The sequence below is a fragment of the Maniola jurtina genome, chromosome 23 (genome assembly GCF_905333055.1).
Source record: "Maniola jurtina chromosome 23, ilManJurt1.1, whole genome shotgun sequence".
In the NCBI taxonomy this organism is placed as follows: domain Eukaryota; kingdom Metazoa; phylum Arthropoda; class Insecta; order Lepidoptera; family Nymphalidae; genus Maniola; species Maniola jurtina.
This window is the reverse complement of record NC_060051.1, coordinates 8,945,840-8,968,829: the sequence shown is the minus strand read 5'-3', so window position 1 is coordinate 8,968,829 and position 22,990 is coordinate 8,945,840. Positions and strand designations below refer to the sequence as shown.

The 22,990-nt window shown below is 37.8% G+C and overlaps 3 protein-coding genes across 3 annotated transcripts in view; 2 read left to right on the top strand and 1 right to left on the bottom strand.

Annotated features, from left to right (window-relative positions):
- Window positions 1-1,835: 1,835 nt before the first annotated feature.
- LOC123877182 (protein lethal(2)essential for life-like) lies at window positions 1,836-2,750 on the top strand. The gene has a single exon (XM_045923699.1). The coding sequence runs from the start codon at window positions 1,944-1,946 to the stop codon at window positions 2,538-2,540; it is 597 nt and encodes a 198-aa protein (XP_045779655.1). The 5' UTR covers window positions 1,836-1,943; the 3' UTR covers window positions 2,541-2,750.
- Window positions 2,751-3,602: 852 nt separating this feature from the next.
- On the bottom strand, window positions 3,603-4,340 carry LOC123877181 (phospholipid scramblase 2-like). Its single transcript, XM_045923698.1, has one exon. The coding sequence runs from the start codon at window positions 4,212-4,214 to the stop codon at window positions 3,603-3,605; it is 612 nt and encodes a 203-aa protein (XP_045779654.1). The 5' UTR covers window positions 4,215-4,340.
- Window positions 4,341-17,943: 13,603 nt separating this feature from the next.
- LOC123877167 (zinc finger protein 219) overlaps window positions 17,944-22,990 on the top strand; it is a 61,901-nt gene continuing 56,854 nt past the window's right edge. Inside the window, exon 1 of the mRNA XM_045923669.1 lies at window positions 17,944-17,976. The gene's annotated coding sequence lies outside the window, so the exon portion shown is untranslated. The remainder of the gene's footprint in view (window positions 17,977-22,990) is intronic.

Sequence of the window (22,990 nt, the reverse complement as noted above, 5' to 3'; positions counted from 1 at the left end):
ACAAGAAGTTCACTTACACATATTCATATTAAGAATAAATAAAATATAGAAGAAAATATAATCTTTAAAGGTATGGTGACTATACAATAATATAAAAAGTCAAAACACGTTATATTCGTTAACAAACTATACCTACATCTGGCTAAGATATCTATGGTGTTTGACACTATTTGATTAAACTTTAAACTTTGTAAAAGATTTTTCCTCCAGTATGAGTTTCGGCAAGTACATTATGTAGTAGAGCTAGGTAGTTTACATACCATAATTAGTCCTAGCTTTATGTAATTGTAGCATAATAGGTATGTTCGTTTTGTGTACCATATTTATGAGATTTAGCTTTAAAGTGATGCGTGTATGTACGGACTTTAATAGTATTTTCCTAACAAATAGACATATTTTGAATTTGTATAATTGACTTATATAATATAGTTCATCAGTTTTCTTATATAATTCTTTAGTGGGAAGGAGAGTCTAGTTGGAACAGAACTTTTAACAATTTATTTTGAGATACTTGAAACCCTTTAAAGTAGTTTTTAGTAATTACTACTGGTCTCGCAATTTTTGATATCTTTATGATTTTTGAAAAATTATTTATAAATTTAGAGTGTCTGCATCTTTTTATTTTAATATTAGCGGAAGAGAACAGAAAAATGAATTTTAGATTAAAGGCTAAATTTGAGTGCTACTGTAGACTGGCAGGTAAAGTTGCGAGGGTAAATAGTTTGGAATTGAATTAAGTTTGTCTGCTATTTTCTAATTATATCGGATGGAAAGGGTTGCTGCGAGTGCTCTAAAATTAAGTTGCAATCATAATCAATACCAATGTATCAATAAAACTGTATATTCCTTCTAGTTAAGGTTAGCAAGAATATTAATTTAATTAATTACTATCTTAATTTTTTTTTTGTTTTGTTGAACTAAGTCTAAAAGTCTTTGTCATTTTGGTTGTGAAGTTTACATGTTACTTAAGTTTTAATTTTTTTTTTTTTTTTAAAAAGCGATGAGACTCGCTTAAAACAGGATGGCCGAGCTGTAAGCTTGGCCCATATTAATTATCTATAAACGTGTAGAAGTTACTGATTAGATAGTTGGCGCCACTCAAATCATAACAAATCATAACATCATATTAGAAAGCGTCATTGATTGGCTGAAGTTGTTCAACATCTGATCGATAAACGTACTGTATATAAAATTCTTATAGTTTCTAGTTGATGAATTGTAGCATAATAAAGGATAATATTTGTAATCAATATATAAGATGAAAACATCTTTATTACTTAGATGATTTGTTAAACGAGCTTGATGATTTGTATATTAGTCACTAAGTTTATTCATTGTACAATTTGGATTGGCCGATAACGATAAGATAAAAAGGGGAGTGGCTAATAAACGTGGAGAGGTTACCTGTAAGAGTGGTTTTAAAACGACGACATTCGAAAATATACTAACGTAAGAGGAACAACATTTATTTGACACAAATGTAAAAGTTAATAAATTTAAATATGAAATAAAAGTGTAATAATTTATCATAAAGATTGTGTTTGTGATTTCGTCAGACCTTACCCAAAAGTATTAGGATAAGAATATTAGTATCTCACTGTCAAACTGAAAGGTACAACCTCATCAAGTCGAGCAAAAGTTTTTCTCATGAAAATATTCGGTTCGGGCTCGAATTAAACCCCCCCGAAATCAATTTCTGGCTACGGCCCTGTTAGTTAAACACACAGTTCTAGTTCCGCTACTGGTCAATAGATGGCGCAAAATTCTTGAACTTTCCACACTTTTCCAGATAAATGTAGTAGAACCGATGTGTGGGTATATAAGGCAAGCGACGACGTCACGGCAAGTATTTGTATCAAACAAAAGCTACAGCGCAACTGAAGTGAATTTTTCAAAGTTTCCAAGCGAGTTCGAGGCGTGTTTAGTGAAATAAAACAACAAAGATGTCTCTAATACCCTATTTATTGGATTATGAAGTAGCTTCAAGACCAAGGGCAAGAAGCCTACGGGACCACCTCTTGGGGCTTGATTTGGAGCCGGAAGATTTCATGCTGACGGATATTTTCGACCGGCCGGCTCGGAAATATTTGCGTCCCTGGAGAAACTTGTCATCCTTAGCGCGAGACGTCGGTTCTACAATCAAAACGGATAAGGATAAATTCCAAGTCAATTTAGACGTGCAACACTTCGCCCCCGAAGAAATCACAGTGAAAGTTAGTGATAATTACATTGTTGTTGAAGGGAAACACGAAGAAAAGAAGGACGAACATGGTTTCGTGTCTCGGCAGTTCAAACGTCGGTACACGTTGCCGGAAGACTGCAAGGCTGACGCTGTGGAGTCCAAGCTTTCTTCTGATGGCGTTTTGACGATTACAGCGCCTAAATTATTATCCTTAGAAAAGGGGGAGAGATTGGTGCCTATATCTCAAACCGGACCAGTGCGAAGGAAAATTCAGGATTCTGACACAGTGGACCAGCAAGAGCAAAACGGCGAACCAGAGGAACATGTAAAATCCCCTCAGAAGAAGAGGAAACGATAAATAACTCCTGTATAATTTACGGTCTAGATATTAGGTAATGCCAATATTTCGTCTAGTTTTTTTATTCTTTTGTATTAAGACCACCAGTGTACCTAAGTACAATTGTTTAAGACTGAATTGTTTTTTAATAAGTTCATGAAAGTAATAGTTTTTAATGATGAATATGGATGAATGATTTTAGTAGGTAATAAAGTGATTCCTTTTGTATAACTGATTGTTTTATTTTTCTCATCACTACTTATCCATACTAATATTATAAATGCGAAAGTGTGTTTGTCTGTCTGCCTGTTTGCTACGTTTTCACGGCCCAACCGCTGAACCGATTTTAATAAAAGGTACAGACATGGGATACATCCCGAGGAAGGACATAGGCTACTTTTTAGCCCCGAAAATCAAAGAGTTCCTATGAGATTTTAAAAAACTGAAATCCACGCGAGCGAAGCCGCGGGCATCCTCTAGTAGTTTATATAGGTAGGAGGAGCAACGGAACGACGTATTTTTTTACGTAAGTATATACCTACTTAGTTAGCTAAAGGCCTGGAGAGTTATATAGGCATCGATGGAGGATATAGGCTACTTTTAAGTTTTATCCCGAAAAAATCAAAGAGTTCCCACAGGATTTCCAAAAACCAAAATCCACGCGGACGAAGTCGCAAGTGTCAGCTAGTGTTGGGTACATAATAATGCAGTTCAGACTTTAGGTTGCAGCTAATAAGGGCCTGCGCAGACGAGAGAGGGCAAAGTCCTTCATCTTTACGCATCTGTCTATCTGTGTATCTGTCTGTGGCATCGTAGATCCTAAAGGAATGAACCGATTTTAATTTAGTTTTTTTTTTGTTTGAAAGGTGGCTTGATCGAGAGTTCTTAGCTATAATCGAAGAAAATCGGTTCAGCCGTTTGAAAGTTATCAGCTCTTTTCTAATTTTCTTATAGCTTTTGTGTTGGGGGTTTTTAAAATTTTGAGTTATGTACTGTGCAATAACGATTATTATTACAGACCTGTTACTACTCATGTGCCTTGTACATTTATAGCAAAGAATATACTACTCTCTTACGAGAGATTTATAGGAAATGTTGGTTCTTCCAGCAAATCAGAAAACAGGCGCCGAGCAAAATGCACTTTATGGGAACATCCATTTCAATAGGAAATGAAACTGCATAACGCCATCTAGTGGTGACAAGTCCAACCACTTCGCTTTGCGAAAAAATGCTGTAAACATCGTCCTTTGTGAACCCTCTTGCTTTTATTTTCAAAACCTTTTCACCTAAATGGTTCTTTACAAGGTAAGTTTTCAGGCAAGATTTTGTTTCTTGCACGGATCCTACAAAGTTTCCAGGTGGAGCCCAAATTAATGCTTTATTTAGACACCATGAGTATGGTCTATTCACTTTTATTATTTCATTGCCATAAACATTGTATATCCTGATTTCAAATTTATATTTGCCTTTTTGAACTGCTAGAAATACTTTTTGGCCTTGATTGTTGATGATCGTGTAGCTTGTATCTTTCCTTCTAAGTCCTATTAAATCATGCAATTTATGAGTTTCCTCGACCAATATGAGTTCATCTAAAGAACATAAATAGGCTAGACCTGGGTAGTCTATATCAACTTTGGGGCAAGGCATCCATTCTTCCCTTTTTATACCGCTGATGGTAGTATTTTTCATGGACATCAGTTCAATATTTCATTATGATTGTAAATGGGAAAGCGAATACCAAGTAGGAAGTTTTTGAATTTTGATTTCTTAGTCATCATAACGTGTTCATTTTCAATCATAATCAATTCTCAATTTGTCAAATCGTTTGTCGCAGTGACAAACATCATCATTTTGTCATTTGGAGAGCAAAGATTCGTTAATCGTTCTAGAAATAAAAACTTTTTTATTATCGTAATATTTTTCTTACGGAATTTCTCTCCTATTTCAGGAAGTAATTGTTAGTGCCATCTATTGGTCACGGTTTGTACTACAATAAAAATAAACGAGGTAGTATCACCTCACAATCACAGATCGCGGGGTCGAGACGATACCCTAATGTTTTCATATTTCTTCAGGAGATGGCGTTAGTGGTATTCTTTTACAGTTATTTTTTCAATTTTCCAATATTTCCGCATTCCATTTGGATTGGTTCTTAATCAGAAAATAAAACAGAAAAGGCACAAAACTGCTTCTACCTTCAAGCCCCATTTTTATATAACGTGTATGAATACACAAGTGAAACTCAAGCAACTCGGAAAAACAAAGAAAAATGTCAGGGGATTCGAAGTTTCGAACCTAATACTCCTAAGCAAGTGCCCACCAACACAGCATTTTACAAAAGCTTTCTAGAAACAAGAAAGTTTTGAAATTTTTATATGATATCATATTAATATGTATTTAAATAGGTATAAGTAAGTAAAAATATTTTTAAGTTATTTGAAGCGAGATTCTGTGTGGGTAACGCCAATTTTTAGTTACATAATTACAAATTCCAAAAATCTAGCTAAAACTACTTAACATTTCAAGTCAAATTTAAGAATATTAGGTACCTAGGTGATTAAGAATCTAATCAAAGTTAAACTTTAGAGAATTCTCAAAGAAAGAAATCACCAAAATTAAATTAAGAAAAATCTATAAAGTACATATAGCTGATCGTTATTCGTAGGTAGGTATAGCGAACGAACGAAAGTTATTAAGAAAAATATAATAATAATACGTCCGAATCCATTCCACCCCTGTTTCTTATTAAGAAAATCTTTAATTGAACTCACACGCGCGCAGAACACGCACACATACGCGATAGAGACAAACACTTTGTTTCGTATGAATAGTTGTTCAGTTATATAGTAATAAAGTATAAATGATGAAAGTTACATATAGGAAAATATTATATATTTGCTCGCATAGCTACAGCGCGAGCTATACATCGCCGCCGCTTGATGGAAAACTGCAGCCATGGAGTCGACTATCTATACATATAATAAAATTGTAGAAAAGTGGTGTCTGTACAATGGAAATATATAAAAAAAAGTAGCAGGGGTTGTTATTATATCGATGCCGAAACCGAAATTGTAATTAATTTTTTTTGTCTGTTTGTCTGTTTGTCTGTGTGTTTGTGCACGCTAATATCAGAAACGGCTTATTCGATTTAGATACGGTTTTCATTAATATATTGTAGTAAGCTTCACTTAATATTTAGTGTTTATTTCATGTCAATCGGTTCATAAATAAAAAAGTTATGTCAATTTAAAGAATCACGGCGAACATTTTTAACGTACAGAGTATTCCACGCGAACGAAGTCGCGGGCACAGCTAGTCATAAATATATATTTTTCTAGACGATGCCTGCGATTTGCTGGATTTAAGTTTTTGAACCTCGTGGGAAGTTTTAATTTTTCGAGATACTAAAAAATTTACAAAAAAAACCGACCTCAATTAAATTATCAAAATCATACAGCCGAATAGGCTGTAATTTTTTTGAACCTCCTCCTTTTTTTGAAGTCGGTTAAAAAGTAGCATATGTGATGTGTCTAATATTACTCTCCAGGTCTCTAAGTACCTAATACCTATGTATTTACAAAAAAATCTATGCAAAAATCGCGTCGATCCTTTGCTCCGTTGCGACGTGATTGAAGGACAAACAAACCAATAACCAACAAAGCGACTAAGACAGTTTCGCATTTACGGGTTTTAGGGATGGGGTAGGAAGAGGTAGTGATTTCTATTAGATGTAGATGATTGTAGATGATGATCGATGATTGGAGGTAACTAGATGATCATAAACTTTGATTGCTCTCGCGCAGTAAAAAATACCTACACTTACTTTAAAAAAAAAAAATTTAAACATTTCATATTTAAGTACTTAGGACAGTTATTACTAGTGTCTCTTATACGTCTAGGACCACCGGTTCGGAAAGCAAACTACTGAGAAGAGCCAACCGAAAACTCAGCAATTACTTAATAAATAAATAATACGACTCCATACTTCCTATGTCCAGAACACATACACACATACGTAGACCGAGGCGCTCCGTCTTAAGGACGACATATGAAGTAATTTTTTTTCCAACCACCCTACAGTCTAAAACCGACTCTACCGCATCAGTTTTAGAGTATAAAGTCGATGAAACCGCGAAATATTTTTTCCATTTCATATTTACGAATATGCCCCAAATTCCCCAAAAATTAGAACCGTGAAAGCGTAGGGGGGGAGGGGGGAACTCCGTGGGGGAGAATTTTTCTACGCATACGAGGGTGGGGCAGATAGTAGATAGTTTTAGAGATGTATGTACCCCCGTCAGCGCTTTCATTTGATTTGTTTTAATTCGCACCCCTAATGATGCGGACTGGAGTGGACTGAAAACCGAAAGGTCGACGGTTCAAACCGCCCGTTGCACTATTGTCGTACCTACTCCTAGCACAAGCCTGACGCTTAGTTGGAGAGGAAAGGGGAATATTAGTCATTTAACATGGCTAATAATCTTTTTCATTTTTTTTTTGGTTTATAGAAAAGCGCTTGGCTGTAATCAAACCTGCTGGAAAATGATAATGGAGGCAAGGTGCCTGAATGGCGACCTGATACTGGAAAGGACAGAGTTGAAAGATTCCCAGTAGAATCTAGATGGATAGATGACATCAAACGATTCGCAGACCGCAGGGAGCGGCGTAGGACCGTGGTGTGATGTCAGGAGGTCCCTACAAGAGACTATGTCCAATAGTGGACAAGGTGGACGTCTATGATCCGTTGATGATGATGATGAAGATATGTAGAGCGCGCCTGGCTATTAAAACTTATTCACCTTTTTTTTAAAAGTCAAAGTCAAAGTGATTTGTTTAAATTGGGTACTATTGTACACTTTCTGATTGTCAAACAATGATGTAGTGGTGATAATTAATAACGAAAGCTACGAGGGTTCCAAACGCGCCCAAGTCTGAGGAGAGCCTCCTTTTGATTTGAAGGTCCCTTTAAAATTGGAGAGGAAGATTGAAGCCGGAGGGCATTCCATATCCTAGCGGTTCGAATCAAGAAACGAGGAAGAAAATCGCTTGTCCGTGGAATTTCGACTTGTATTTGAGAAAAATAAGAAATGTTGTACTTAGTACCTACTTACCTATAAATTGTAAGGATTAGTGTGCTGAAGTGATAGTTGACAGGATGTCGCAGAACTGATGGCCGTTCGGTCAGACGTTCGTGGAATGGAGACATACTGGCAAATTCAGCGTGGGATCTCCAACCCTCTTGACTGAAGACTTTGAGAAGGTGGTCGGAAGTTGATTGATGAGGAAGGTGGATGACCATATAAAAAAATGGCCAAGAGCAAGTTGAATTCGCAAACGAAAGGGTTCCGTGCCATAGTAGAAGAAATAACATAATTTTTTTTAATTTTCATGGCGGCCATTTGAAATATTTTGCTGTTATAGCGGTAATGGAAATGCACATTCTGGTAAGATTTCAACTCTCTACCTATTACCGTTCACGAGATACAGCCCGCTTACAGACAGACGGACGGACGGCTAAACGGACGAATGGAAGGGCGGACAGCGGAGGCTTAGTAATAGCACGTTATAGGGTCCCATTGGCACCCTTCGGGTTCGTCTCACAAAGTTAGAGGTCGAACGGGGATCGAACCCCGGTCCCCGTCGATTAGGAGGCCAACTTGAACCACTAGGCTATCACTAACAACTGATAATGGTAATAATCTTTTAACAGGACTCTCTCCGTCACTCGTTTCATACAATCGTAGTTCCAATTTCATTTGAATATTAAGCAACCAAAGTCCATGAAATTTTGCAGACATATTCTAGAAACTAATATCTGTGCCTGTGGTGTTTTAGATTTTTCTAAAAGTATGTAGTTTTAAAATTACAGGTGCTCAAAGATTTGTATGAAAATTTTTAAGACCGCGTAACTTTGAAACCGAATATTTTAACAGAAATCTGGAAAACCACAGACATAGATATTAGTTTCTAGAATATGTCTGCAAAATTTCATGGACTTTGGTTGCTTAATATTCAAATGAAATTGGAACTACGATTGTATGAAACGAGTGACGGAGAGAGCCCTCTTAAGTCATACTCGTGTACTCGTAGCACATCAGTCGTAGCTCGTAGACTGTAGAATCATGTGTGGAAAGATTTGTGAACCCACCGAAATATTACCTTAAGAAAACACTTAAATTGATTGAATGGAAGGAGGCACGACCCTCATCAATGAGAAAATTCTTGCTGAAATTCGACTTCTTCAGTTTAAATACAAAATAATAACATTTAAACTGTAGACATTTAAGAAAAACCGAAATGAATTTCTCTTGAAAGAATCCGTCTTTTTAAGGTTCCGTACCTCAAAAGGTAAAACGGAACCCTTATAGGATCACTTTGTTGTCTGTCTGTCTGTCTATCTGTCTGTCTGTCTGTCCGTCCGTCCGTCCGTCCGCCGTGTCTGTCAAGAAAACCAATAGGGTATTTCCCGTTGAAATCCTGAAAAAACTTTTTGATCCCAGAATCATGAAATTTGGCAGGTAGTAAGTCTTACAGCACAAGTAAAGGAATAAATCTGAAAACCGTGAATTTGAGGTTACATCATTAAAAAAAAAGTGTTTCAATTTTGAAAGTAAGATAACTATACCAAGTGGGGTATCATATGAAAGGGTTTTACCTGTAAATTCTAAAACAGATTTTTATTTATTTTTATGCATAATAGTTTTTGATTTATCGTGTAAAATGTCGGAAAAAATACCCGAGTACGGAACCCTCGGTGCACGAGTCTGACTCGCACTTGGCCGGTTTTTAAGTTAAAATAACATATATAAACTGATGGATCTTTTAGTCGGAAAAATAGGCTGCGGGGAACTGTTTGCAATCTATGGAAGTTATAGAACCTAGACGATGAAAATATCCGTGTGGCCACGAACTGAGCGTTTAGGAAATATTGTAAAGGCGGGTACAGGATGCGCGTTCACTTTGCTAACCATCCATACTTCCATACTAATATTATAAATGTGAAAGTACGTCCCATCCGTTTAATCGATTTTGACTAAAGGTAAAAGGATAAGAATAAGTATTTATTTGCTAGAATATGGTATAGTATACCTACATTGGTTTAAATATTACGTAAAATCGCATATTCTGCCAAGCATGGCGTGCAAAGTTTATTGAATTTATTTAGTGTATTATGTCATCACGCAAAAATTATTAATTAATTTATTATTATTCGTGCATCAATACTGGAAAGTAACTAAACTAAACCAATTAATAAGCTATACCTATTGGATAACGTTTTATCCCGCAATTAATTTTCCACTTTTCCACAGTCTTTTATAGCTCCGAATATGATTTTGTCCCATTCGGTGTCGAGACCCCTGGTCCGTGGGGTCCTAGAGATTTAAGGCTTTTTAAGGAAATAGCAAAAAGTTTAGTCGATATCACAGGAGACCGAAAAGCTGGCAGCTACCTCGGACAAAGAATTAGTCTAGCTAATCAAAGGGGGACCGCTACCAGTATGTTCGGAACCTTGCCTAAAGGGACTCCTTTTAAAAATATGTTTTAGTTATTACATTATATATTTTTAAGGTTTTTAGTTTTAGGTTCATTGTTCTAGTATATATTTTTTCTGTATTTCTTTAGTAAATAATAGTCTTTTTAAGGCTTTAGTTTGCACGTGTATCTCATGGCCCGCCCACCAACCCCTATAAACGCCACCCCCGTCCCCAGACACTTATTTCGCTCGCTTTAAAATATATTTCCCCGTGCCCTACATTCAGCTGATATCCGAATATTAAGATGTGTACGAATTGAACCTCTACAGCTCCCTAATAGTTTTTTTGAAGTAAAATTTCTTCGGAGTGGAATTGAATAGAATCTAAATATTTTTTATTCAAATAAATAAACTTTTACAAGTACTTTTGAATAGTCAAATGCATCTACCACTGGTTCGGAATGAATTTCCTACCGTGAAGAACCAGCAAGAAACTGATACAGCTCAATATGGACCCTAGTAACTTTTGCCATCACACTAATATTAAGTATAAAGGCGAAAATTTGTGTGTATGTGTGTGTGTGTATGTTTGTTACTTCTTCACGCAAAAACCACTGGACGGATTTGGCTAAAATTTGAAATGGAGATAGATAATATCCTGGATTAGCACATAGGCTACTTTTTATCCCGGAAAATCAAAGAGTTCCCACGGGATTTCGAAAAACTCAATCCACGCGGAAGAAGTCGCGGGCGTCAGCTAGTAAGCAATATTTCTTTAAAATTAAAAAGTACGAGCGTAGTTCGTCATTATATCTGCAATAATTGCCCTACATTTACGGGGAGAAAAACGTTATTGCTTTTTAACCCCCGCCTCAAAAAGAGGGGTGTTATAAGTTTGACGTGTGTATCTGTGTATCTGTCAGTGGCATCGTAGCTCCTAAACTAATGAACCGATTGTAATTTAGTTTTTTTTGTTTGAAAGGTGGCTTGATCGAGAGTGTTCTTAGCTATAATCCAAGAAAATCGGTTCAGCCGTTTGAAAGTTATCAGCTCTTTTCTAGTTACTGTAACCTTCACTTGTTGGGGGTGTTATTTTTTAATTTACACTTGTTGTATGAAAATTTACAACTAGACGATCCTCTTAAAGATACTTCCTAGTTCCCTAGTAGTGAGTAGTGATAGTGATATTTCTACGGGTTCTACATTTTATTGATATCGGGCTGAATATTAAAATACATGAGTATAATATAGCCTACATTTTATACCACCTCCCACAATTCCTACGCGGCCTACGCCATCTTCTAAACACGTGTTTTTGACAAAGATATAACTATTTTGCTTCCTAAGTAATCAAAACTCGCAAAATAGTACAAGAGTAGGTCTGTATGTATATCTACGATAGGTTTTAATCCATATCCATACCAATACAGGGTACAACCAGAACGCTAGCATAAACGAAGACAGGTGATAGTACTGATTATTACCTGTCACTGAATGACGCTATCAACGAACGTTCCGTAAATAAGTCACTCGAAGTCAATGTCGCATCGTAGGCGGGGCATTGACCCGTTTTTCGCGCGCTATACAATGCGGGTTTGAAAAATACCTACTAAAACTACAAGATAAGGCAAACGGTTATTGGCATTGGGGTAGTATAATGATAACGCTAAGTTTTTGCTAACGTTCCTGGTACATCCGGTATTATAAATGCGATAGTTTGTCTGTCTGTGTATTGCCTTCTCACAGGCCATTCGTATCCGAGATAGTTTGCATTTGAGGACATAGGCTACTTTTATCCCGGAAAATCAAAGAATTCTCACGGGATTTTAAAGGCCTATCCGTTTACCTGACTTCGACGATTTCGTCAAAGTCCAGAGGTAGAGAGGTAGCTTGCATCCCGGCAATGGACGTCATCATCATCTTTAGCCAATAGACGTCCATTGCTGGGCATAGGTCTCTTGTAGCGACTTCCACACGCCACCGTCTTGCGCCGCCTGAATCAAGCGGCTCCCTGCGACTCGTTTGATGTCATCTGTCTATTTAGTGTGGGGTCTTCCAACGCTGCCTTTTCCGTTGCAAGGTCTCCATTCCATTATCTTGAGACCCCAACATGCCCATTGCCACTTCAGCTTTGAAATCTGCTGAGCTATGACGCGAATGGAAATATACCTACACTTTATGTCCCGGAAGATCAAAAAATCGTCACATGATTTTTAAAAAACTTAAATCCACGCGGACGAAGTGACAGGCATCGTCTAGTAATCCATACTAATATTATAAATTCGAAAGTGTGTCTATCTGTCTGTCCGTCTGTCGGCTAGCTTTTCGCGGCCCAACAGTTAAACCATTTTTGATTTTGACGAAATTTGAGCGTTAGCTTACATCCCGGGGAAGGACATAGGCTACTTTTTATCCCGGAAAATCAAAGAGTTCCCACGGGATTCTTAAAGACCCATCCCTTTAACCGATTTTTATGAAAGGTACAGAGGTAGCTTGCATGCGGGAAATTGACATAGGTAACTTTTTATCCCGGAAAATCAAAGAGTTCCCACGGGATTTTCAAAAAACCTAAATCCACGCGGACGAAGTCGCGGGCATTCTCTAGTAATAAATAATAATTAAAGGCCGTTTTTTACGTTTTTCTACAGCGAGTATCAAAGTCTGAGAGGGATTGCTTAATAACATTTTCAATTTCAATTTTCCACTAAAATAAAGCGAACGGAAAACATTTTTGTGCTTAAATAGGGGAGGAATATCTCTTACAACGTTACACGTGTCTGAATTTATTATTGCTTAACATGTCTCGTACTGTGGCGGTGGCTGGGGTATTTTTTACCCGACTGGCATGGAAGGAATGGTTTTGGCAGTCTATGTCTGTATGTTTGTATCTATGTGTGTTCCACCGTAGCGCCTAGACTACTGAGCCGATTTTGATGATGTGTGTGTTAATCGATTCGTTTTTATGGTCCGGGTGACATAGGCTACAATTTATACAAACAAAATCAGTATGGCACATTTTACACCAAAAAGAACCCCCTCTTTTTTTGAAGTCGGTTAAAAAGTAGGGGTATTGGAGTTTTTTTGCTATATTATGTTAGTGAGATGTCAAATGAAAGAGGGGAAGATTCTGAGATAGTAAATATAAATAAAGTACAATGTTAAAATACACCGTGTGGCAAGCGTGTGGCATAAAAACAATTTTACTATATCTATCGCTATACTTATATCGGCAGTTCGCGGGTAATAGTCGGGTTTTTTTTTAAAATTGCTGTCTTACTTTTATCTGTCCGATTTTGTATGTGACTAAACATAGGTAATGTCTATGTATTTTCACAAAGATGGGATACTAAATTATCTAAGGTATTACTTAAGGTTTTAGATAGGTTAGGTTAGTTTAGTTTTTATTTAAAGCAACTATGGCTCAATTTGTAAGTATACAGACACACTTAAAAACCTAATGTTAGTATCTAATGCTATATTCGTGGCAAACACAGAAGTATTTACAAAGGTGGCCTCACCAACACTTTAACAATGTGTTTAATTGGCATTGGTGAGTCCATCTTACTAGCAAACATGTTCAGGATGCTGTTGGAACCTGAGCGCAGTCTTGTCTGCAGTGATGATGACTTCTTCCGCATTATTGCAAAGAAGTCACCAGTCCGCTTGTCTGCAAACATACCTAAATAGATAAGGTAAGGTAAGATAAGATAAGGTAAGGTAAGGTATAAAGGATGTTCGGTACCCGAATCGATGTGCCTCTTCGGGCAAAATTACAAGGTCAAAGATAATCAGCTGTATAAAAGATAATAAAGCTTTGATAGTTCCAATAAGTTTAAGTGATTTTGCGAAGTGCTTATAATAAAAGAATATCTCGGCGCACGGCTTTGCCGGTAAGGTTGTAACTAGCCACGACTGAAGCCTCCCACCAATCCAGCCCAAAAATTTGGAAATTATAAAATTCCAAGCCTCTGTCGGGAATCGAACCCGGGACCTTCCACTAATAAGACCACTGCGCCAGGGAGGCCGTCAAATCCGTATCGCATCCAAAGCGCCTTTGACCGCCAAGTCAGGGCGGGTAACTGGCTACCAACTACCGATATATTCATTCAGTACTTAGGGAGACGCAGGTTCAAATCCAGCCAGTTCCAAAATTGTTGAAACGTATGCATTTTAAAATTATTTACGCGTGCCAAGTTGGTTCAATTTTAAATACTTCACAAATGATATACAGGCTGTTCCGTAAACAATAAATAAACGAATAAATTACGCAGCGTACGGGCTCAGGGAAAAAAAACAATGAAGTTTTCGTTCAAAAATAAATTCTAGCGGGGCGGTTTAAAAATCGAATCAGGCCCCGTCCTTGAGCAAGAGAAAAGGAGGCGTTCTTGCCGTCAACATATAAATCATATTTCTGGAGAATTTTTAAAAGTCCTATTGCTTTCGCGTATTTGCCATGTACTCCCCTAGGGGGGGTGGGCCGTGTGTACTTACCCCCTCGTTTCCTAGTTCTGTTCAGGGAATACAGGGTGTTCTAGGAATCGGCTCGTCGCTAACTCGCTAGTGATTTGTGGCCTTGGATTTTAAGTATTTATTGAGCGGTTGTGTTGCTAAGTATTTGAGTAATAGGTTCGTGTGATGCTTTTGAATGGTTTAGAAAATAACAATAGCTTTGGGTACAATAGTATGTCATTGATAATAAAAACATATCTGCGTGTGCCTATAGAATAAAGTTTGAGATGGCTTTTTAAAGTAAACAATAAACATTATTATTTATTAGATATACTCATATCCGTACTAGTATCATAAAAGCAATAATCTGTCAGCTAGCTAGCACGAGGTAATCCCGTAGGGACTCTTAGATTTTGCGTAATAAAAGTAGCCTATGTCCTTCTCCGGATTGCAAACTACTAATCTCAGGGTCAAAATCGGTCAAATAGATGGGAAAATAGGCGTAATTCTAAACGTCGATTTGAATTTTCACTTTGCTATTTTTGATTAAAAAAAATCTTGTATCTTAAGCAAAATTCATTTTCTCGGGGTGAGGTGCGGTTAGAGGAAGGAAGGGGGACACGCACAGATAACGTTATTTCCTTAATCTGTGGAAACAGCACTATTTTAGGGTCTACCCAACATGGAGTTATCACTTCCATGAACGCCCCTTTTAAGTAAGTAGTAGTTACAATCAAATTGTAGGAAATCTTCAATTTGTTAATTGAAACTATTAAGTACAAAGGAGGAATAGGATTTTTAATCTCTAGAAAAACATCAATCATAATAATAAAATTAGGTTGGTGTGGAATAAAAACACAATTAAATTAATAACTGGAGCACGCTGTATAGCGGCAAGGCGCTGTGGGGGTAGGGCGGGCGGCGCCCGCACGCTTCTTGTAGCATGGGGTACTTAAACAGATAAAACATTTTCATTTTAATACTTCCTTACTATTTTTTTAAATAATATCTACTTTATTAGTAAAAGCTCTTTTGAAAAGTCTTGTATTTGTAAGATCCACCATCGATTTTAAATGTTTTTTGTCAAGTAACATGAAAACAGCAAGTTAAATTTTGGTTCCGACGTGAAATATTTTGGATCGTGAAATTTAAATTTAAGAGGGCTCTCTCCGTCACTCGTTTCATACAAACTTAGTTCCAATTTCATTTGAATATTAAGCAACCAAAGTCCATGAAATTTTACAGACATATTCTAGAAATATCTGATAATAATGTTTGTCATGTATAGGTCTGTGACTGCCGGCAGTATAAGGGACTTTCAGACGGTCAAGCGGTTTTGAAGGCCAGCACGTAATTTTGTTTTGCTTACTGAAGCAGGTCGAGCCAGCCAGAGGCACTTTTCTCATTTCTCAAACAGTGTCCAAACGTCGTGTCAAGCAAAAAATATAAAATCGCATCAATCACGGACAAGCACGCAAATGCTTGACTCAAGCATCAAGCACACATTGTACAAACTGTCAACATGCTTGGTTCAAGCAAAACTCTACGTGCTTGCTATCAATCTGCTTGACCGCCTCGGTATCCCTTAAGAATTCAAATCTATAAATAACCAGCCAAGTACGAGTCAGACTCGCGCACCGAGGATTCCGTACTCGGGTGTTTTTTCCGACGGACAGACGAATAGACGGACAGACAGACAACAAAGTGATCCTATAAGGGTTCCGTTTTCCTTTTGAGGTACAGAACCCTAAAAAGTGGGTTCCTGAAAAGTTCGAATACTTTAAAGCCTTTTAAAGTATTCCCTGTCAAGAGTAGAGATCCGTATTTGTACTGTTTGAGATTCACTGCACATATTGTGCATTTGTTTCAAACCGGAAATGGAATTTTCTCTGTCATTTTGCTCCATACTGCCACCAGCACACATGTGGTGGGGCACTAGGAAGAAAGCCGGCGAAGAAAAAATGAGGGAGACGAAAAACTAGAGCGGGACGGAAAAGTGGGCGAAAAACGAAAAATTTTCACCCCCTCCACCCCGGCGCGCGCCCGCTCACCCCCTCACACGCACACATGCGTGCAATACGGGGAAAGGCTAGTCTTGATACTGAAAACTTTCACTTTTTTTATTTTGAGTTTTGAAATTTTTCCTATGACTTTTTTTGAAGAATGTCAGCGGTTTCTTATTAGAATTAGAATTTCTTTTTACGCAATGGTACTGGAAAACTTAAATTTAAATTATTATTATAATATAACGAAAAAAAAATCTTTTTACTGGAAAATGTTCCTATAAATCTAATTACTTTACAAATCATGCCCGCGTGGAATGGTGTCAAAAATACTGGCTGCATTTCCACGCCTCGCTGACCTTTTGCGCAAAATATGAGCCAGCTCTTTTGTCACCAAATAGGCTTTTACCCGCCGAGTTTTCCCGAGACAATTTTAAAGAAATGTGCATTTAGGTATCTGTCATTTTGTTGGACTTCTCAAAAACCAATTTTTTTTTTTTGTAAAAAAAAAATGGCTTCCTGTGATTCGTCTGATGCTGGCTATCCACTTATTGGAGGGCTCCTCCAATGCTGTGCTTCCTGGTGCGACGTCGGCATGGGCCATGAGGCCTACTCCTTAATGACTCTGCTCTCGAATGAATGAAAGCTCAGAGTCACTCAGGAGTCGGAGTTTATCTACGTGATCAGATCAGAAATGAGGAGATCCGTAGGAGACCTAGAGTAAACAACACACCTACTCGTAGCTCAGTTGGTTGCGTGACAATGGGTAGGGCAAATCATTTGAAAACCGATAGACCTTGGGGTCCCAAGATGCTAGAATGTGAAATATGCTTTATTGTACACCGGCATAAAAAGAAACACTAAAATAGAACATTACACAACAAGTAGTACAATTTGGCGGCCTTATCGCTTTGAAGCGATCTCTGCCAGGCTTAGAATAACAACCTGCCAGGTAATCACGTTACAGAGGATATAATGACTAGGTACATGTGGTGAGTACTCAGGCTTAAACATGATATATTAAACTTTGTACACGTGTAAAGTTTTAAAAATTGACGGTGTTATATTCGGCGAGGGAGGAAATGCCCTCGCAAGTATCAAGAGGGCTCGTGCCTCCCGCAGGCTATTGTAGCATGTTTTTATACCCAAAAATTTTAAGTCAGTAGGCGCTCGCACTCGGAGCAGAGCGGCTTTGACGTTTTTATTATTATTATTAATATATATTTATATTTCGTTTTCATTTACAAGTTTTTGCCATCGTTCACGCTAATTTTAATATTTTTATACCGTTTTATACAACTGTGTTACGAAACAAACTAGATAGTTAAAGTACAGGCGTTCACACAGCGAGGATGCATGTTTAAGTTTCACCAAGTTTCGCGGAGTTTGACAGTTTGCGGATTCGAAATTTCAAATTTGACGTTTGGGGAAGATGGCGGCATGTGTGTCTGTCTGCTTCGCCGGGTTCGACGACCTCTCGCAGCGGCAGTAGGATGCTCAACTTTCAAAATATTTGACGTTTGCTTTACCCGTGAGTACCTTACTTCCTTCATACTAACTCGCCTCGGTGTCGCTTGGAAAATTTCTGAAAATCCTTTCAGTACAGTCTACGACTACGGTGTAGGTAAAAAATGTATGCAAAATCTCAGGCTTCTATTAATATATCAGCCAGTTAGTTCCTTACTGTTATATTAGCTTGTGCCCACGACTTCGTCCGCGTGGACTAAACAAAGTTCATACGTTGAATTTTCAAAACGGATATTTACGCTATAATAGCTATCTGCATGCCAAACAGCCCGATTCATCCAGTAGTTTGAGCTTTCATCATAGATCAGAGATAGATCAGTCAGTCAGTCAGCTTTTCCTTTTAATACTTAGATTGATATACCTAGCAACTACGATAACGGGCTTCCATTTATTGAAGCATATTCATAGATGCCAAAAGGTGCGTAAACCACGCGCCAATGTCTATGTAGTCTGTGTTGCTACGCGATGTGCCAATCACAAGCATACGAACGTGTCTTCACTTTTTAAAATACAATAAAATTGTATGAACTTTGCCTATCTGCTGATTTTTAAATAAAGATAGGAAGCAAACGAGCAGGCCAGTCACCTGATGTTAAGTGATTACCGCTGCCCATGAACATTTGCAACACCAGATGAACCTCCAATGCGTTGTCTGCTTTTCAGGAAGTTGTTGATTCGCCCGTTATAATAGATATAATATTTGATATTATCTATCTAGTAGGTACTTTTAAATAAAATATTTTTGATTTCCGTTTTGTAAGGGCGAGTTCACACGTGCGGATATTACAGGCCCGTTTAGTTCACACGGCATTATATTATTATTATCAAGACATTCAGTCGATATCTGTCAAGCCAACGATTTTTCAAGAATTTGTTTAATTGCCCTTTATAATAGGTATCTTTGTTATTAGGTACAGCTACTTACTACTTATATGTAAAATATTTTTGATTTCCATTTTGTAAAGGCGCCTTCACACGTGCGGATGTTAAAGGCCCGTTCACACGGCATTATTTTATCAACACATTAAATTCAGTCGATATTTGGTCTGGTGGGAGGCTTCGGCGGTGTCTAGTTACCACCCTACTGGCAAAGCCATACCGCCAACTAATTTAGCGTTCCGGTATGATGCCATGTAGAAACCAACGGAGAATGGGTTTAATGAAAACTGCCATACCCCTTCCAGATTAGCCCGCTTCCATCTTAGCCGGCATCATCACTTACCACCAGGTGAGATTGCAGTCAAGGGCTAACTTGTATCTGAATTTTAAAAAAATCTGGCAATCCGCACTTGGTCAGCGTCTATGGCCATACCCCTCTCATTCTGAGAGGAGACCCGTGCTCAGTAGTGAGCCGATGGGTTGATGATGATGAAAGACCCGGCGATGTTTTTTTTTTTATTCATCATAGGCAAGCGCTTGACCACAATCACATCTGATGGAAAGTGATGATGTGGCCTAAGATGGGACGCGTTACCTAGAAGATGTCTATTCACTCTTGTTTTAAAGATACCCAGATTGTAATTGGTAGGAAACACAGATCGCGGAAGAGTATTCCAAACCTTAGCCATGCATATGAGGTATGATCGCAAAATGGTTGAGGATGATGATAATAAAAGGCGGTTTCACACAATGTTGCGGATGTTAAAGGCGCGTCCACATTATTTTATCGAGGCAGTAAATTAAGGCGATAGTGGCCGATACTGAGTAGTGTAGTATTGATTTTTTTCCCTCATTCTGTTAAATTTCATTTATTTGGGGGAGCGAGCGGCCGGCGCGGTGACGTAGGGCGATAACTTACGCCGTTGCTTGACCGCAACTTTTGTACTAAGATACATTCTTCTCTTTCTAAAAACTTAACTGTAAATACATGGAACCAAAAGCTTAAATGTCTATAATCCGCTTAACCAGACAAATCTGTATGGTGCAACATGCAGCATGCGACATGCACCACCCGCCCTCCCACTGCTAAACATGCAGGAAAAGCGAGCAATACGCACCACCACCACGCAGCACCACATAAATCTCAAAACTACTCGTCGCACGGTTGGCCCCAACACCGGAGCATCCTCAGGAGATGTAGACCTTACAATGCCTAATTATACAGTATTAGCAATAATTTAGGAGCTACGATGCCACAGACAGATACACAGATACACACGTCAAACTTATGACACCCCTCTTTTTGGGCCGGGGGTTAATAAAAGTCGCTGATTTGATTAGTAGTCATCATCCCTATTGATTGCATCACTTGTAAAATTTTCAATTTCATAATATTGTATCTATGACACAACGTTACCTAGTCTATGTAAATCCCAGGTTATTCCGCTAGTTTAAGGAAAACTTAAATAATACAACTTGTTGACGATCTTCAAATCCAAAAGATCATCGATTCACGCCTAGTTATTGTCCAATAGATCGTAGAAATGCCAATAGCTGGTTTTTTGGGTTCCGTAACCGAATGGTGTTAAGAGGGCTCTCTCCGTCACTCGTTTCATACAATCGTAGTTCCAATTTCATTTGAATATTAAGCAACCAAAGTCCATGAAATTTTGCAGACATATTCTAGAAACTAATATCTATGTCTGCGGTTTTCCAGATTTCTGTTAAAACATTCGGTTTCAAAGTTACGCGGTCTTAAAAAAATTCATACAAATCTTTGAGCCCCTGTAATTTTAAAACTACATATTTTTAGAAAAATCTAAAACACCACAGACACAGATATTAGTTTCTATCCTATTACCTACTAAGCCTCCGCTGTTCATCTGTCTGTCAGTGAGATATATCTCGTGAACTGTAAGAGGTATTTGGTAGAGCTGAAATTTTCACAAAATGTGTAGTTCTATTGCCGCTATAACAACAAACAATAAACATTATAAAATGGCCACTATGAAAATTTTGAAAAAGTAACATTTCACATTATTACATCTTATTTATTTTTTATAAACTTATCACACTATAATAATATAAAGGCGAAAGTTTGTGTGTGTGTGTGTGTGTGTGTATGTTTGCTACTCCTTCACGCAAAAACTACTGGACGGATTTGGCTGAAATTTGGAATGGAGATAGATAATATCCTGGATTAGCACATAGGCTACTTTTTGTCCCGGAAAATAAAAGAGCTCCCACGGGATTTCGAAAAACCTTAATCCACGCGGGCGAAGTCGCGGGCATCGGCTAGTACAAATAACTACAAACTTGACATTGGCTAATCTTTGTAAAGCCAGACGAAAGAGAAAACTAATTTTCAAAAGAAAAATAAAACCGACTTCAAAACCACAAACACTAAAAAGTAAAAAATAACTTTTGTTTAGCTACACTTGTAATGTGCCTAGGTATGAAGTCGAGCGAGCATATTGAAACAAAATTAGAAATCCAAGAGTGAAGAGAAGAGTGACTTCATACCTAGGCACATTACAAGTGTAGCTAAACAAAAGTTATTTTTTACTTTTTAGTGTTTGTGGTTTTGAAGTCGGTTTTATTTTTCTTTTGAAAATTTTTTATTTCACAATTTTTAGTGGCCCCACTGTACTATAATATGCTAAGCACAGTTAAAACCCTACTGTTTACTAAGCTATTACACTGATCGCGAGCAATTTGCTCCTATCCATTGAGGAGTTCTGTTCTCCATCTCAGAAGATATTCATCAGATTTTCACCAAATTTATATGGGACCACCTGCACAGTATACCCTTTCAAACAAAAAAAAAATTTTCCAAATCGGTCCAGGGGTCTTTGAGTAATCGGGGAACATACATAAAAAATAAAAAAATAAATAAAAAAAAAATAAAAAAAAAAGATTCAGACGAATTGAGAACCTCCTCCTTTTTTGGAAGTCGGTTAAAAAAGAAAAAAAAGGGCATTTTTGTTACATTCAGTGCCACAAAAACCATAATCGTAGTCGGTTTTACCGGGCACTGCGATAACTTTACATAGGTATGATAATGGATCCGAGACATGGGCGCTAACTAAATGGTCTCATAAGAAAGCTCAGAATCACTCAGCGGGTGATGAAGAGAGCCATGCTTGGAGTTTCTCTACTTGATCAAATCAGAAATGAGGAGATTCGTAGGAGAACCAGAGTAACCGACATAGCTCACAAGTTGCGAAGCTAAAGTGGCAATGGGCAGGGCACATAGTTTGAAAAACCGGCCAAGTGCGAGTCGGACTCGCGCACCGAGGGTTCCTTACTTGGGTAATTTTCGCGACATTTTGCACGATAAATCAGAAACTTTTATGCATAAAAACAAATAAAAATCTGTTTTAAAATATACAGGTAAAGCCCTTTCATGATTCCCCACTTGGTATAGTTATCTTACTTTGAAAATTAAAACACATTTAAAAAAAAAATGATGTAACCACAAATTCACGATTTTCGGATTTATTCATTTACTTATGCTATAAGACCTACCTATCTGCCAAATTTCATGATTCTAGGTCAACCGGAAGTACCCTATAGGTTTTCTTGACAGACACGACGGATGGACGGACAGACAGACAGACTGACAACAAAGTGATCCTATAAGGGTTCCGTTTTTCCTTTTGAGGTACGGAACTCTAAAAACCGATAGACGTTGGGGTCCCAAGGTGCTAGAATGGTGACCTCGCATCGGAAAGCGCAGCGTTGGATGACCCCCCACACACAACGACATCAAACGAGTCCCAGGGAGTCGTTGGATACAGGCGGCGCAAGAACGTGGTATGTGGAAGTCCCTACAAGAGACCTATGTCCAGCAGTGGACATCTATCGGTTGATAATGATGATGATGATGATAATGTAAAGAATATTATCTGACAAATTATTGAGATACTACCTGAAATAGGCATATCTAATAGGCAAATTAGTATAGGTGATAGGTTTCTTGACAGACACGACGGACAGACGGACAGACAGACAGACAACACAGTGGTCGGTTCTGTTTTTCCTTTTGAGGTACGGAACCCTAAAAACGTGTTTAAAATAAAACAAAAACCATAGGTAGGCACTAGGCGTATTTCTAATTCTGTGACAAAATACATCGG